Raw genomic sequence first — 13,882 nt, forward strand, 5'->3', positions numbered from 1 at the left:
CTGCGCAAAACAACTTCGCAGGCTTTACGTGCATGTTTCGCACATTCGGCAACCTTAAACTCATCGATTTCTAAAACATCTTCAGTTGCCCTTTAATGAATGTTTCGGATCATAAATTGACAATTTATCTAACACTTTCAAACATTTAAGAATTCTTCTAATTCTCCGATTTTGTGTCCTGTGATATGTGGTACAGATGAAGATCGAGTCTAATTGTCATTTTAGCACCCTCATGTGGCAGTATACAGGTTCCCCTTGTGCGCAGCTCTTCAAGTAAGCGCGATTCAGTAAAGCCGGTCATGTTCGTTTATCGGAGTCAGTGACGTCACAGCAATTAAACCGCACGTAAACGCAAGGAGGGAACTCGGCATGCGAAGTACGGAAGAAGAGACAAAATACCACCACCTTTTGCGAACACTTGAATATGCGAACATATGGCAGCGACGGGTGCCTAACCTTGGCAGAATGAGGCGCGTACTGTCCCCATTCACTCTCCCTGTAGATGCTCAGTGAGTCCCGCAGGTGGTAGTCGTGGGTGGAGTTGGTTGGTAAGTCGCCGTGACCGCGCATGCGATCCGTAACCTACATACATACCACCTGACATTTGATGTCAATGAATCACTATGTAAGGGCCGTTTCTGCCATACCGCATCTACCAAGCATAAGCACACAAAAAAAGAACTCCATCGTACGCAGCTGTCTTTAAAAGAATATGAAGGGCTGTTAATGTCGAGACACATTTCTCGGCCAAAATAAACTAGCGAAGGTAAGGGGAAACGCGTACAAGCCAAGAGGTGCACATGGCAACACGCAAAAGCACCGTCGTGGCGAGCTCGCGAGAATGCGCCAACGAGGAAGCGAGGGAGAGAGACAGATACCGGACACAAACAAGCAGGCATGCGGAGAAGCGGGAAAGGGGGGGGGGAGGATACGGGCGGGAGAGTCGGTTTTGAATGACGCGCATAAATTGCGGCTCGAAACGGGAGCCGCAGTTAGCGTAAAATATGGCCGCGTTTTTCCGCGGCTCTTCCGACCAAGCACCCTCGCGCAAGGCTTCTTCGGGCCGCGCCTCCTCTCCCCCCTCCCCCTCTTCTCCCCACCCCCTCCGCGCTACTGTGCACACTGCTTTGCGTTGCAGCCCCAGCCCGGACATTCCTTGCCTCGGACCGCTCGCTCCGTGCTTGAAACACCCGCGGCTGAATGCGCCAACGCCGGCACCATCGCGCCTCGTAAAACACGCACACGGCACACGCTGAATCTACCCCCCCCCCCCCCCCCCCCCCCCCTCAACCCCCTCCCGTTCGTCATCACCCGCACTTTCAAGCGGAGGATACCGTGCGCTGCATGCTCTTCCTTATCCACTTCTCTCTCCTCCTCCCCTACTGGAGCCTTCGTTCCGGTATTGGCCACGCGTAGCGCGCTCTTTCGGTGCGAGGGTGTGGGAGAGGGGGCGGGTGGCCACCGCTACGTATGTATGTATATATATGCCTGTCGATTATAAACGCGGAGACCACGTGCATTGGAGGAGGCGGGGATGCGGAACGATATCGAGGGCCGCGACACGTTTGAAAAGCCCGCCGCCGAATATTTACGATGACCCGTCCTCCCCGCCAGAGCTTCGCGGTGAGCCTCCCTGACCATTGTGGCTACTTTGCTGTGAAATACGGAGGATGCTGGGAGATGCAGCGTGGAGAGGCGTGTGTGTGTGCGGTGGCTGGGAAAAGTTGGCAACTTTTTCTCGTAGGCGACGAAAGAGTGTACGGTAGAGGTAAATAAACGGAGCGCGAAATTTAAGTTGGTCGCATGCGACAATGGCGGTTCCTGCGGGCCGTACGCGTGTACCGAACCGATTCCTTTCAGGAGTCTTCTTCGTGGCCGGTCAGCCCCGCCGTTAATACTGCGAGGAAAGGTATAGCAGAGTGGTTTCTTGGGCGAGTTGGTTTACCATATTGAAATATACCTGCGCTTAAAAGACACGGACTGAAAGAAAGAGACACACACACAAAGCGCTGGACTTACAACTGAATTTTTATTCGGGAAACACTGCTCTTTATGCACACCAGCAGCTGATAAAAATGGAAGATGGTAACACCCGGATGATAAAAAATTTGACAACTGTCTCGTCACATGTCCAGTCCTACCTTCCCTTTCGTACAAATGCCCTTTCCTTTGATAGGAAAGGGCATCACGGCAGCGCTGTGATGAACAGTGGCCGGGTTCGTTGTACCTTCAAAGCGGACAGGCAGCACATGTGTTCTGCAAAGCCGCGCACAACGACAGCGCGGGGAAGCAGCGCGGTTCTAAATTTCGCATCGCACTCGGTCCAAAACAGTTTTGATTGACAGCGCATTTTCTGTACTCTCTTTTGAAGTATGTGCAAAGCATTCTTCGTCAACTGTGCCTGCAACAATCTGCAGCATTTCCACGGTATACCTTGCTTCTGCGCCAAAACGCGCGGCCAACGCATAGTTTTTTTTTTTTTTGCAGAAAATACCCTGACCATTCCACCTCCTCTTTTCCCTTAACATATATGACCAGTTTCCATATATGTTGACATATATATAGTTGGCTTATATGAATGGCAGCGCCCACATCTCTATCTGCCTCAGGTCACATGCCCCATCAGTGCAGAGACTTTGGCGAGTTGGGGATCGTTCGGCATGATGTCCCAGCGAAGCAGAAGACAAGGGTTGGCAAGAAGATAGAAGACAAGAGACGAGCAAAGATGGACGCCATGGGACCTGCTCATTCGTTGTCTTCTGTCACGCTGGAACATCGTGTCCATTCCCGCGTTTCCTTAAGGCCTACCCTGGCACGCCCTGCAGGCAACCATGTTAGGGGCATCATGATGACTTGGGAGGCTTCGGCTGCTAGGTACTGCACTCGATGCCGTGTGCCCTCAAAAGAAAACCCCTCTTGCAGCTAACGCTGCAAAAGAATCGAAGCATGCGTGCAAAAACTGACGGAGCAAGCATGTCTTCCAGCAAGGCGATCCAGCAGGCAGCGTCGGGGGGGAATTCGGAGCTGAGGAGGACCACATTCTTTCAGACGAGCCAGGTTCGTGCGCGCCAGCGTCATCCCTCTGAAGTGACTGAAGCAAAAAGAGAGAAACAAAGAAGAAAAAGGATGCATCCAAATAGAAGACGTCCACAACGAGGAAGACGACATCCATGCAGCGAATCGGGCGCCGCTTGTCTGCGGGCAACAACAACACAGGAGCGCTCTTTTTTCGCCTGCCGCCCCGTTCGACATCCCTTTTCCCCGGCTTTCCTCTCTCTTTTGTGTGTGCATGCACGGCTTTACACGCGCTAGAGTTCAGGGCACAGAAGAGGGAAGGAGAGAGGGAGGGCGGTCTGTTCGGGCAAGACGTTTGCCTCATACCTGTCTGCCTCAGCCCCGTCTATGCTGCCAGCAGCAGAGTCCGAGCGTCGCCCGCAGGCAGAAATCATGCAGCGTGCATCGCTCAACGTCAGGCGGCCCTCGTTCTTCCGATGAATGCCGCGTAGCAGCGTCGGCCACCTTACCGCCGGTGTGTGTGTGTACCCGAGGTGGCAGCAGCAGCAGCGAGCTTCCAGAGTCTCCCCTCTGACGGGATTGCTGTTGCCGCCGCCACTTCGCAGGCGCGCTGTTTTTCGTTGTTCTTTCCTCCCAGACCCCGGGGGCAGCGTTGCTCCGTACCATGCTGCCTCAAAGAAGACGCGCCGGCGGAGACTTTCTTTTTTCTTTCTTCGTCTCTTCGTCGCTTGTTTGACTGTGTAAAGAGACACACGCCGGCGGCACCCCCGTAGCGCGAGACAAGAGCTCATCTATCGGCGGCGCGCCCGACTCGTCGTCTCGAAGACGTCTCCGGCGCGCCCCGAGGCCGCGTTGTCGACACTCCCGGCGCCGGGGGTGGCGTTGCGACCGGCGCATGTCTCACTCGTCTCGCTGCAGCCCTGTCGCGCTCATCTTCGCCGCGGGAGGCCCTCCCGTTCCGCGCCGCCTCCTCGGGGGCATGCGGGGCACGCGTGCTCGCCTCGCGACCAGCGCAACCGTCGCGACGCGATGTCGGAAGGGAAGAATCAGGTCCGCACGCCTGCCTGCCTACGTACCTGCCTGCCAACCTCGAGGTGTCTTGTATTCTACGGCGTTGACGACAGTGCACATATAGACAGGGAGTGAAGGAGCTTCCAGGAGGTTATACGCGGCGTTTATCTAGTCTTCGTCATGGTCCCCTGTGTATTAATCACTGTGATAATCTGTCTCGCAGTGGATTCTCTTTGCGCACGTCCTGTATGGCTGCTTGCTTTCCTTCCCTTAATGATAAAAAAAACATTCTTGTCTTTTCTTAACCGAAAGCGAGCTCCCCAGTTGGCCTGGCGCATTAACCAGACTGTACACATTGCAGGTGCCAATTTCACTGTTTTTAGTCCTAACCGGCCGAGGTATTGCTGTAGTCGAATACAACTCAGCAACGCACGGGCAAAGTGCCTGTCTAAGGGCCTTCCAACGAATGCTTCGACCTTTTATCGCGACGTTGTGTTCGTCGACCACCTTACACCTGCTAGCCTCCTGCGATGCCATGGTAGCAGGTGCTAGACGATTGGCCACGACGCCATTGACTGGACGGGTCTCCTAGAGGGGCACTTGCCCCTGCGTTCTTGACTGAACTGTCGTCAAAAACTGCGCTGCAAAATGATCAGTATAGTGCATGTATCCGCATCCTTTTATCCGCCATTCGTTGAGCGACCAAAATGAGAAGCTGCATTCACGACTGAAGCATTCAGCTCAGGATGACCTGGCTCAGGACTATCTCTCTCCTCTACCTGGATCAGGATGACATGCCTGCCTGGTACTCGCCCTGTTTTTCGTTCTCCATATTACGTGGCGCCTGAGATGCAGCTGCTGGAGGCGTGCGTGTCTTTCAGCGTGAACCTGTTGAAGTCGGGGCGTACACACGCCGTTCAAGCCTCAGCCTTTGAAGCGCCGAAGAAATATTCTTGTTTGCTGCTGAATAGATACAGTCGGAGAGAAAATTTTCCGCGATAAGGAGGGGCAGAAGAAAATAGTAATCGCTGCGGAGACAAATCGTTTGACTGAAAAAATTCAGGGGGCACATTGGCTCTCTAAAGTGCTGCAAGGCGAAAGCCTTTCCTGACGCACTGTTTAGCATTGACTGCGAGACTGTTTGTGCTGTACTAGTGCTTTATTTGACTACGCATTACAACTACACACTTTGACTGCCTACTTTGACTGCTTCTTTAGCATGACTCTCTCGCTGCTTCGATGAGTTCGGTTGTGTCCATGGCTCTGTTCGCAGTAATGAGGTATGTAATGTGGTCGCCCATGGACGCCTTACGCCCCCTTTCAGAGCGGACGACAACTATTTAATTAGTTGTCGTCTGCTCCAAAAGGGGGCGTCAGGCATCCGTGGGTGACCTCATTACTGCGAATCCGCGCACTCTGACGTCATAACCATTTCGACCAACCGAAAAGCGTGACACCTCTGCTGACAACCTTCTGTCGACGACAATGAGGCATTTAAACCCAGAGAGCATGACTGGACACGCATTCTCCATTCGCTGAAACAATTCGAGCAGAAGTAGCGAAGCAACGCATAAATATTTTACTCTTTTTTTTTTTCCGCGCCCGATGACTACACGTCCCCTCCGAGTAATGTGCTGTAATAGCGTAGTTTCCGGTATACCGCTTGCTCACTATATACATGTTTATAAGTTGAAAATATGCGCTTTCCGAAGGATTTACATGGTGCTGGCTATTCAATATTTTATTGTTTTCAACACTGTCCATCGTAACGTATTTCATCCAACATGATCCGCACTATCAAGATATTTATTATTACTATCTTTTTTTTTTTACGGGTGAACCTTTACAGCGCATGCCTCCCTCGCCGTCGCATAGTTGACTGGCTATTCTCGTGCTTTCTGGTACTAACTTGCACACTGATTGCGAAGCATACTGTTGTCCCTGCTTGTCGTTAAAACGAAAACATTGCGCGTGGCTTAAGATATATGAGCGTCTTAGGTCCATAATGCACGAACTGCATGGAGTAGCGCCCAGCAGGCAGGAAGACAGTGCGTAGAAAAACGATCGCGATGCCTACGACAACAAAAGGTTTGGTTTGGTTTCTGAGGTTTAACGTCCCAAAGCGACTAAGGCTATGAGAGACGCCGTAGTGGAGGGCTCCGGAAATTTCGACCACCTGGGGTTCTTTAACATGCACTGACACTGACAAGGGTTCACCGCACTGTGAACGCAGGTAAAATATTCCTACAGATGGTCTCGGCTGTCTACGTTGCAGATGAGGGTAATCTAGCATTCTTTATTCCTTTTACGGCGAGTGCTTTTAGTGGGAACCGTGCCTGGGTCGTCGTTTGTCGTTCTGTACTGAAGCCCGCTGTATACTTGCAGCCCGTTGTAGCTTGACCTAGATCTTAGGCCAATCTGCTTTGGGCACGAAGCTAAGGCAAGCGAAACCAAAAGTGAGAGAACAGAATAGCAAAGAACAAGAGAAGTTGAAGAAAAAAGAAGGAAAGCAGAAGGGGGAGAGAACGGAGGAACAAAACGACTCTCATCGACTGCTTTAATTAAGCCGCATATAATCTAGTTTAGCCAGTTTTTTATTGGACAGAAGTTAGCCACTGGGTGCGAACTGCATTCCGGAAATTACAGTATATGCGTGTACCGTAGACTGAACGCGATATTTTTGTTCTTTTCGTCTCAGCTCACCGATTACTATATGTAAGAAGGACGTGTTTCTAGGATCTGAGCTTTAGAAACTAGACGAGTGGCGCGCGCGGCAGGACTTGGAATAGGTGGCAGGAAGAGAGGGGGTTGCCTGCAGTCATATCGTTCCCGCTAGGCTTTTCCTCTCGGCTCCCTGCTGCATGCCGCGCGCGTCGAGTCTCTTTGGGAGGCTTGGAGTGCTTCCCGTGAGCGCCAACGGTCGAGTTAATTAACTCGCCTCGGCGTCAAGCGCCGTCGTTCTAAACGTGCGTGAAATCGAATCGGCGTTTTCTTTTCGTCCCTGAAGAAAGACGGCCACGTTTGTGACGGGTTAAACAACGTTGATCCACATGCGGTTATATAGGGACGCACAAAAAAAAAAAAAAACTCAGCCCGCAAGGAATTTGTGCCGTTTGTATAGTCTATATGTTCCTGTTCACTATTTCCCCCGTTAGAGCCTGTGTTTGTTTCTTGTCCTCGAACCGATATCACTGCTGCTGTGTATACACTTGCGCTTGCATACTAGGTCAGCCCGGCTCTCGAAATGCTGTGTGGAAAACCTACCGCCGTGCCTCAGCGTGTGTATAGAAGAATGCATCGTCTCTGATGCTTCGTAAAATTCGTAATAAACTTCGTAAAATTCCGGTGGCTGATAACCTCACGCATATTTATACACGGGGTCCATGCAGTGAATGAGAACAGGATGAGGGAAGTACAATATTTATTAGGCCAAATCCGATGCTACATGCGGAATATTGATTCTGTATACCAGTCGCCATTGACCACTTGCTATAAAGACGTGTCGAATGAGGGCTGGCAGGTCAATGTGAATGAATTTTTCATTGGGTCGCGTTTCATAGCAGTTAGGAGCGCTGGTCAGAGAACGTAGCTGAACAAATCAAAGCGCACAAAAGAAATTAATTCTGGCAGTGTTACGACATGAAACATCTTCCTTGGTTTCCTTTGTGTTAGAACCGGCCACTCGTGGCGGCTTGTGCGAGTGCGGTTTCCAGCAGTACCGAAGTTTCCAGCTCAGTATGAAGTCATCTCTGCTCCGGCCGACCAGTGCTCACGTAGATGTAGTGTACAAAGGTGCGCTGCTCGAATACGCAGGAAAAGTCTCCCCTGTTTGGCGCCTCCAACCTTCAATTTCCAATTCTCTCGGCGCCGACGCCCGTCCCGCGCTCTGAGCTCGCCGCGAACTCACAAACAATGCCTTGCCGAACCTGGGACGGGCGGCACGTTTCCATTGTACGCTGATTACACGCCAGCCAAGCCGTGAGAGACCGCGTTACCCGGTACTGCACCCAAGCACACACACACAAACACACACGCTTTTCCACGACACGCGGTTGCATCCCTTGCGTATACCGCCCCACACTACTGCGAACCGCAGGGCGCCGCCTTGCGGACAACGTGGCGCTAAAGCGGGACGCCCAACGCGCACGACCGCTGCCCTCCACGGCGCCCAATTGAGACGTCCGCCGTACACCGACTCGCGTATGCGCTTTCTTTGCATCAGTTGCGTGCAGCACACGAAGGAACCCTGAAACCTGCAATGGCCCGCATGTGCAGCATCGTGTAGATCGGAGTCGATGACGGCAGTACTGAATCTGAAACAAACAAAAAAATAATGGATTGCGTTTTGCAGTGTGAACAATTACGATTAATTCTGCGGTTTATTCAGTGCTAGGGTTGGAACCGACCAGATAAATGTTCATGTTTACTCAGTCAGTGTGCAGACACTCTATAACAGAAATATTTAGTCTAGCAATGACATAATGCTGACTCTAAGTGACCAGTTCGTAAATGTAATTGCCCGGATCCTGAAGCTAAAGTTTGACCAGCAGGCTATCCCCTGTTGCGGCTTATCGACCAGCTCCAGCAGAGATGGTATCACTGCTGCTATCCGTGTAATTGTTTTTCAACCTTCTAAAGCGACGCTCACATCCCGTATGACCTTCAGAACACGGGCGAACTGTTCGCATTGTTCTGGACTCGCCGAATCTAATAGTTATAACAGAAAAATATAAAAAAAGGTCCCAATTTCCCTTCGTACTGAAGCACAGTGGTCGTGTGCCCGTCCCCGCAAGGCGGCCACAAACCGCCGATGTTTAGCGGCAATGCACGCAACTAGGCCCCCAGCGTCGTCAGCGCGCGCGCGCGTCCCATACAGGCCGTGGCAGCTCCGCTGGGGAGGTGAAGCGACCGCCGGCTTTGTAATAAACTCGCGCTGACCGCTCTCTCGCGTTCAATGTGCTCTGCTCCTCACCGCGGGGGGCTGGCGGGGGGCAACAAGGGCGGCTTCTGAACGCAGCCGCTCTCTGTGTGTAAGCATCGGGCTGTTTGGAGACCGAAAGCGGGGTGAGAAGTGGGAGGGGGGAGGGGAGAGGGAGGAAGCAGAGTCGGGGGTCACGAGGTGTGTTTGTCTCCCTGTACCTAGTCGTTCGCAAGCCCTCCGCTGAGGCCCAGTGTTGTGCAATCATTGGGGCGTGTGGTCGCGCGACCATATACTCTCAACTATACACACCTATTCAGGCACACACACACTGAAGGAGTACGTCCGCTCCGACGGAAGCACGTTCGAGCACGGGACCGTTATTTGGCGTGGCGGCGCCCGTGTGCCGCAAGGGCTTCGCCGCGTGCGTTGAAAAAAAAAATAAATAGAAATAACGCGGAGCGGGCGGAGACGGGAGCCAGATGACGGACTGCAGGTCAGCGACACGGCGGGGTCTGCTGGGCTCCTCCAACTGAGCCGTGGGCGTCGGAGGAGCCGGAGGAGCCGGACGGCTTCTGTCTGAGGCGCGCCGAGGTTCCGGTTCACTCGGAAAATTCACACCTTTCGGTCTTGCAAAGGAAACGGGAAAACGCAGTTTGCAGGACTGTACGTGCGCCTTACCTTTCTCTTCGAAGCTATTCGTGCATTAAACCATAAACAGCGACACACGGGAGTCTGAACGCTTCTTGCCCTTGACATTATGTAGCACTTTTTTTTTGCTTTCACTTTTTCGCGGACGCTTTCTCTGCATGAAGTGACTGGCAAACTAAGAGCATACCGTATCATCGTAGATGTGTACTAATACTTGCTTTCTAACAGACCTAGGAGTTGCTCATGATTGAATTAAATGGAGTTTGATTGAACTCATACTTCAAATAATCAATAATTACTCTTTAGCATGCACCAAATCTTGCTGAGCACATTGGACTAACCCGCATTTCACTCTTGCGCTTTGTTTTAATTGTTCATTGGCAACTGCATGCATGCCATTTACAAGTGTACAGCTTCGAAGCTGTTGTGGCGTTGCTCTATTCAAATCCACGCAGCCACCTATACTAATTAACCACGGTAATTAACCACAAGAGGCAGCGTTACACTGCGAAAGCTTCTTTTGTCCTTCGATATTTTTCTCATTCCTTTATTTTATCCCCGCCAGCTGAACGGTGAACTACGTGTCTCACACTGAACACGCGGGCTTACGGAAAACAAGCACCAAGGACACGCAATTAAGGAAGCTATCGACAAATATTATGCCACGAGCAAGTTGCTGGAGAGTGTGCGCGCATGTTGTTACGGTTTTTTGCTTGGTCGCTGTTCTTGTCTGTTCTACGTCCAGGTACACTGACATGCTATATTGAAGGCAAGGTAAAGAAGGCCATGTTTCGGGCAAATAAGCCAAAGTGAAGAAATTTCTCGTGTATCTTCGAGCTTATCGTATCTTCATAGGCATATTAAAATTACGGAGAGGACACCTTTCAAAATGAAAAATACAGAAAAAAGAGCCGTAAGGGGAAGATGGGGGTGAAAGCTTGCCCGAACCATAGCGCGCGCCGGACGTGGGCCAGAACGCAGTCGCCCGCACTTCGTCCCGAACTACGCATAGCGACTGCCGTGCTCGGAGGCAGAAAAGAAAAAAGAAAGTAGGAAAGAAAGAGAAAATAAAGAAAGAAGGTCGGCGGCGGGGAACGCACAGAGGTGGGCGGGAGGTCGCCGCCCCCTCCGAGCATGGAATACTGTTATTACGGGGGCAAGCGACGACAACACAATAACCCGGCCGGCTGCACAGCGGGCTTCATCAGAGCCAGCAGGGGTGACCGTTGTGGTTGGGGGGAAAGAGGGGGGGGGGGGGGTAGCTTAGCTGAGCCTGCAGCCGCCACCAAGTGAGGAGGACGGGGCGGGGCGGTCCCGCTGTGGTTCTTTGTGCTATGTGTGAAGTGGTCCGCCACCTCCACCGCGCGGGCTACCCGTTGTTCGACGAGCACGCGCCGTCGCCGTGGTACTGCGGGACTTGGTGTGTCTGTACTACACACTGCGTGTAATCAGAGGGCGGCCGGGTGGCCGATCCTCCTTGGCCACCGCCGCGCACCAACGTGGCGCCGCTCTGTACTTGTAGAGTCGGAGGTAACGTGCAGTCCTTGCCCGAGGATGTGCTGTTCAGCGGCGTAGCTGCGGCAGTTGTTTTCCGCCGTGTATACCTGAAGCAGTTGCGAGGGCCTCAAATCGCGCTTGCCGGTGCAAATGCAAATGTATATGAGACATGACAACGACGACAATGGGAGAAGTAGAGAGTGGTGAATTATTCATGCGCGCCCGACGGTGAGTGCTCAAAGGGAAACTCATCCAGGATACAGGGGACATCCTTGGGGATCTAGCTGGATTGAGCCGAACACGTGGCTGAATTAGAGAAAGATGATTGTTTGGCAAACCAAACTTGGTAGAACTTGGCAGAAGTATATTTGTGACAACTGCGCCCACCGCAGTCCTCGACCCAACCTTCGTCAGAGTCGTACAATACAGCTTCTACAGAAGCCGGTGCGAAGTGCTCTTTAACCGCACCTATGTGGTCGTGGCTTGATTAACAAAACATCACGCGGTGCATTACGTTTGAACAGTAATGTTTGGAGTAAAGGAGCGGTCATTGATAAAGCAGCTCCATGACGTATGCAGCAGAAAGGGCTGACAAGCCCTCTGTGTGTGCTGACGACAATCTGGCCATTCAGTGCAGCAGTATAGAAGAAGACTTACATATGAAGGCGACATTTCGCAGACACGTACACTCGCGAACGCACATTCACTCACTTCTTCAGGCAATGGGCAGGACACTCTAAAGGGCAACATACACTTGCGAACCTGAATTCGGTACCAGAGTCGTTTGCAGTGGCGCATCAACGGCCGCTTTTCCTATAGGGAGATATGCACTCAAACCACACCGGCCGCCATTTCGACGCGGATGGAGCGCGGCCAACGGCAGCGCAGCATATCAAATCGACATATGGCCACCTGCTACGGCCTCCACAGCTGAAGCTGAGCGCTGTACGCCAAAATGGCGCCCGCCACGTCTCGCGAGTACCCCTCATAGCAGACCTCTACGCTCTGCAAGGACACAGGCTGTCAGACTCAGCAGTAAACACAGAAGTGCACGCACATTTAGAAACGCCAGACTTCGCCGCGTGTGCAAGAAACAAAGCCCGCCAAATCCGAGAACGTGACGTCAGGAGGTCGCATTTGTCTGGCGCAGCTGAGCTGGCTCCATTCGACGCTCCCTAGCTTCCTCTTCCCCCTCCGCTCCCTTCTCCCCACTGTCCGAGATCTGCATACAAAGGCCACCGATCGCGGGGTCTTCCTTATCGGGCTCCCCCAGGCGAGCCTCCCTTAATCCGGAGACGCGGCCAGGGACGGCTCACGTGCCCAGCGTTCCTCTCCTGCCTCTTTTCCCTCGGCTCGTCCCTTCCGTCTCCCTTATCTGGCCCGTCTCGACCGCTGCTCGGCGTGGGGGAAAACGCTGCGGGCGCCGGTCATTGCCGCCGTCAGCGGACATCCATTGTCGGCCACCTCGTGACGTAACGCTTCCTTCTTTTCCCTCTCTCTCTTCCTCCCCCTCTCTCTCTCCCATGCGTCGGGAAAAACCGGGCCGAGCGCCTCTTCCGGTTTTCGAAGCCGCCAGCTGCGGTCGGCGTCGTCGCCTCTCGGGGGCTCTCACCGCACGCCGTGGCCGCCCGACCTTGGCGGCATTGCTTGTGGTGCGCTTCTCTCACTCGTATAGATGGCGGTGATGGATTCAGCGGAACTGGTTCCGCGAGCAGCGCAGGTTGTGAGAGACGGCTTTCTTACAGGCCGTGCACTCGCGTATTGGACGGACAATGCAAACTCCTTCTGGGTCTACATCTCCGGTGAAGGGCTGTCTAAGGGGACGTGATAAATGAGCAACCATACCTTGCGCTGTCCGTACGCGATACGTAACCACATCAATTAGCGAAGGTCTGTATACAGCAGTCAACGAATCGATGAATCATAGTGTTCGTTACCCCACTCGTTTGAAAGACTGCGTGCTCAGTGTAATCAGTGTACCCGGCATCCGGGCAATCGATGTTAGTGGTTTTGTGTTCGCGCCAACTCTGCTCTGAGCGAAAGTGGTGCTGAGCGAATTGTGCGAGTTCACAGTGTGTGTAATATGAGTACGATGTAGGGATTTACGACGTGCTCTGTATCCCGCTTTTGCAGGTGTGGTTCCAGAACCGGCGCTCCAAAGAGCGCCGCATGAAGCAGCTGAGCACGTTAGGCGCTCGGCGCCACTTCTTCCGCAGCCCACGGCGCGTGATGCGCTCCCTGCGACCCGGCATGTCGCCCGACGGGCTCGACGACTCGCCAGAGATGGGGCCCGGACCGCCCAGCTCCGCCTTCGGGTACTTCTCCGGTGAGCAGAGATGGCATCATTCTCTACATTACCATTTCGATGAACATGCTCCCGAACGCATGCAGGCGCACATCTTATAAAGGGGAATTAATCGCGCTGTTTGATAGCTGCTCCGCTTCGTGGGCATTCCCTCTCCTCTCAAACCAGTACAATCTAACATGTTCTTCATTATTAATAACTGCGTGAGTCAGAATGCGGTGCCGGGTTCGAGCATGCGACCTAAGTTCAACGCCGAAGACTTGACAAAACTACATCCGTACATTGATTTGAAATGTGGGGCATCTCGGCATGACCACTGAGCACTTCCAAGAAAACGGGTGTCCGGCAACCGGAACCGGCAAAACTCTATTCAAGTGAAACGCGTTTTAACGAAGCGGACACGTGGCCCCGCGATTCCTTCGTTACAGCGGTACGCAACCATGGCTGCAGTTGTCGCATATGACAACGGGCTTATCTGTCACAGT

The 13,882-nt window shown here is 52.8% G+C and overlaps 1 protein-coding gene across 1 annotated transcript in view; it reads left to right on the forward strand.

Moving 5' to 3' along the window:
- LOC149362713 (LIM/homeobox protein Lhx1-like) overlaps positions 1-13,882 on the forward strand; it is a 182,138-nt gene that overhangs the window by 152,138 nt on the left and 16,118 nt on the right. Inside the window, exon 5 of the mRNA XM_089573180.1 lies at positions 13,226-13,418. Coding sequence (XP_089429306.1) covers positions 13,226-13,418 — 193 coding nt within the window. The remainder of the gene's footprint in view (positions 1-13,225; positions 13,419-13,882) is intronic.

This window comes from Amblyomma mixtum, chromosome 2 (assembly GCF_055824585.1).
Source record: "Amblyomma mixtum isolate Tamu chromosome 2, ASM5582458v1, whole genome shotgun sequence".
Classification (NCBI taxonomy): domain Eukaryota; kingdom Metazoa; phylum Arthropoda; class Arachnida; order Ixodida; family Ixodidae; genus Amblyomma; species Amblyomma mixtum.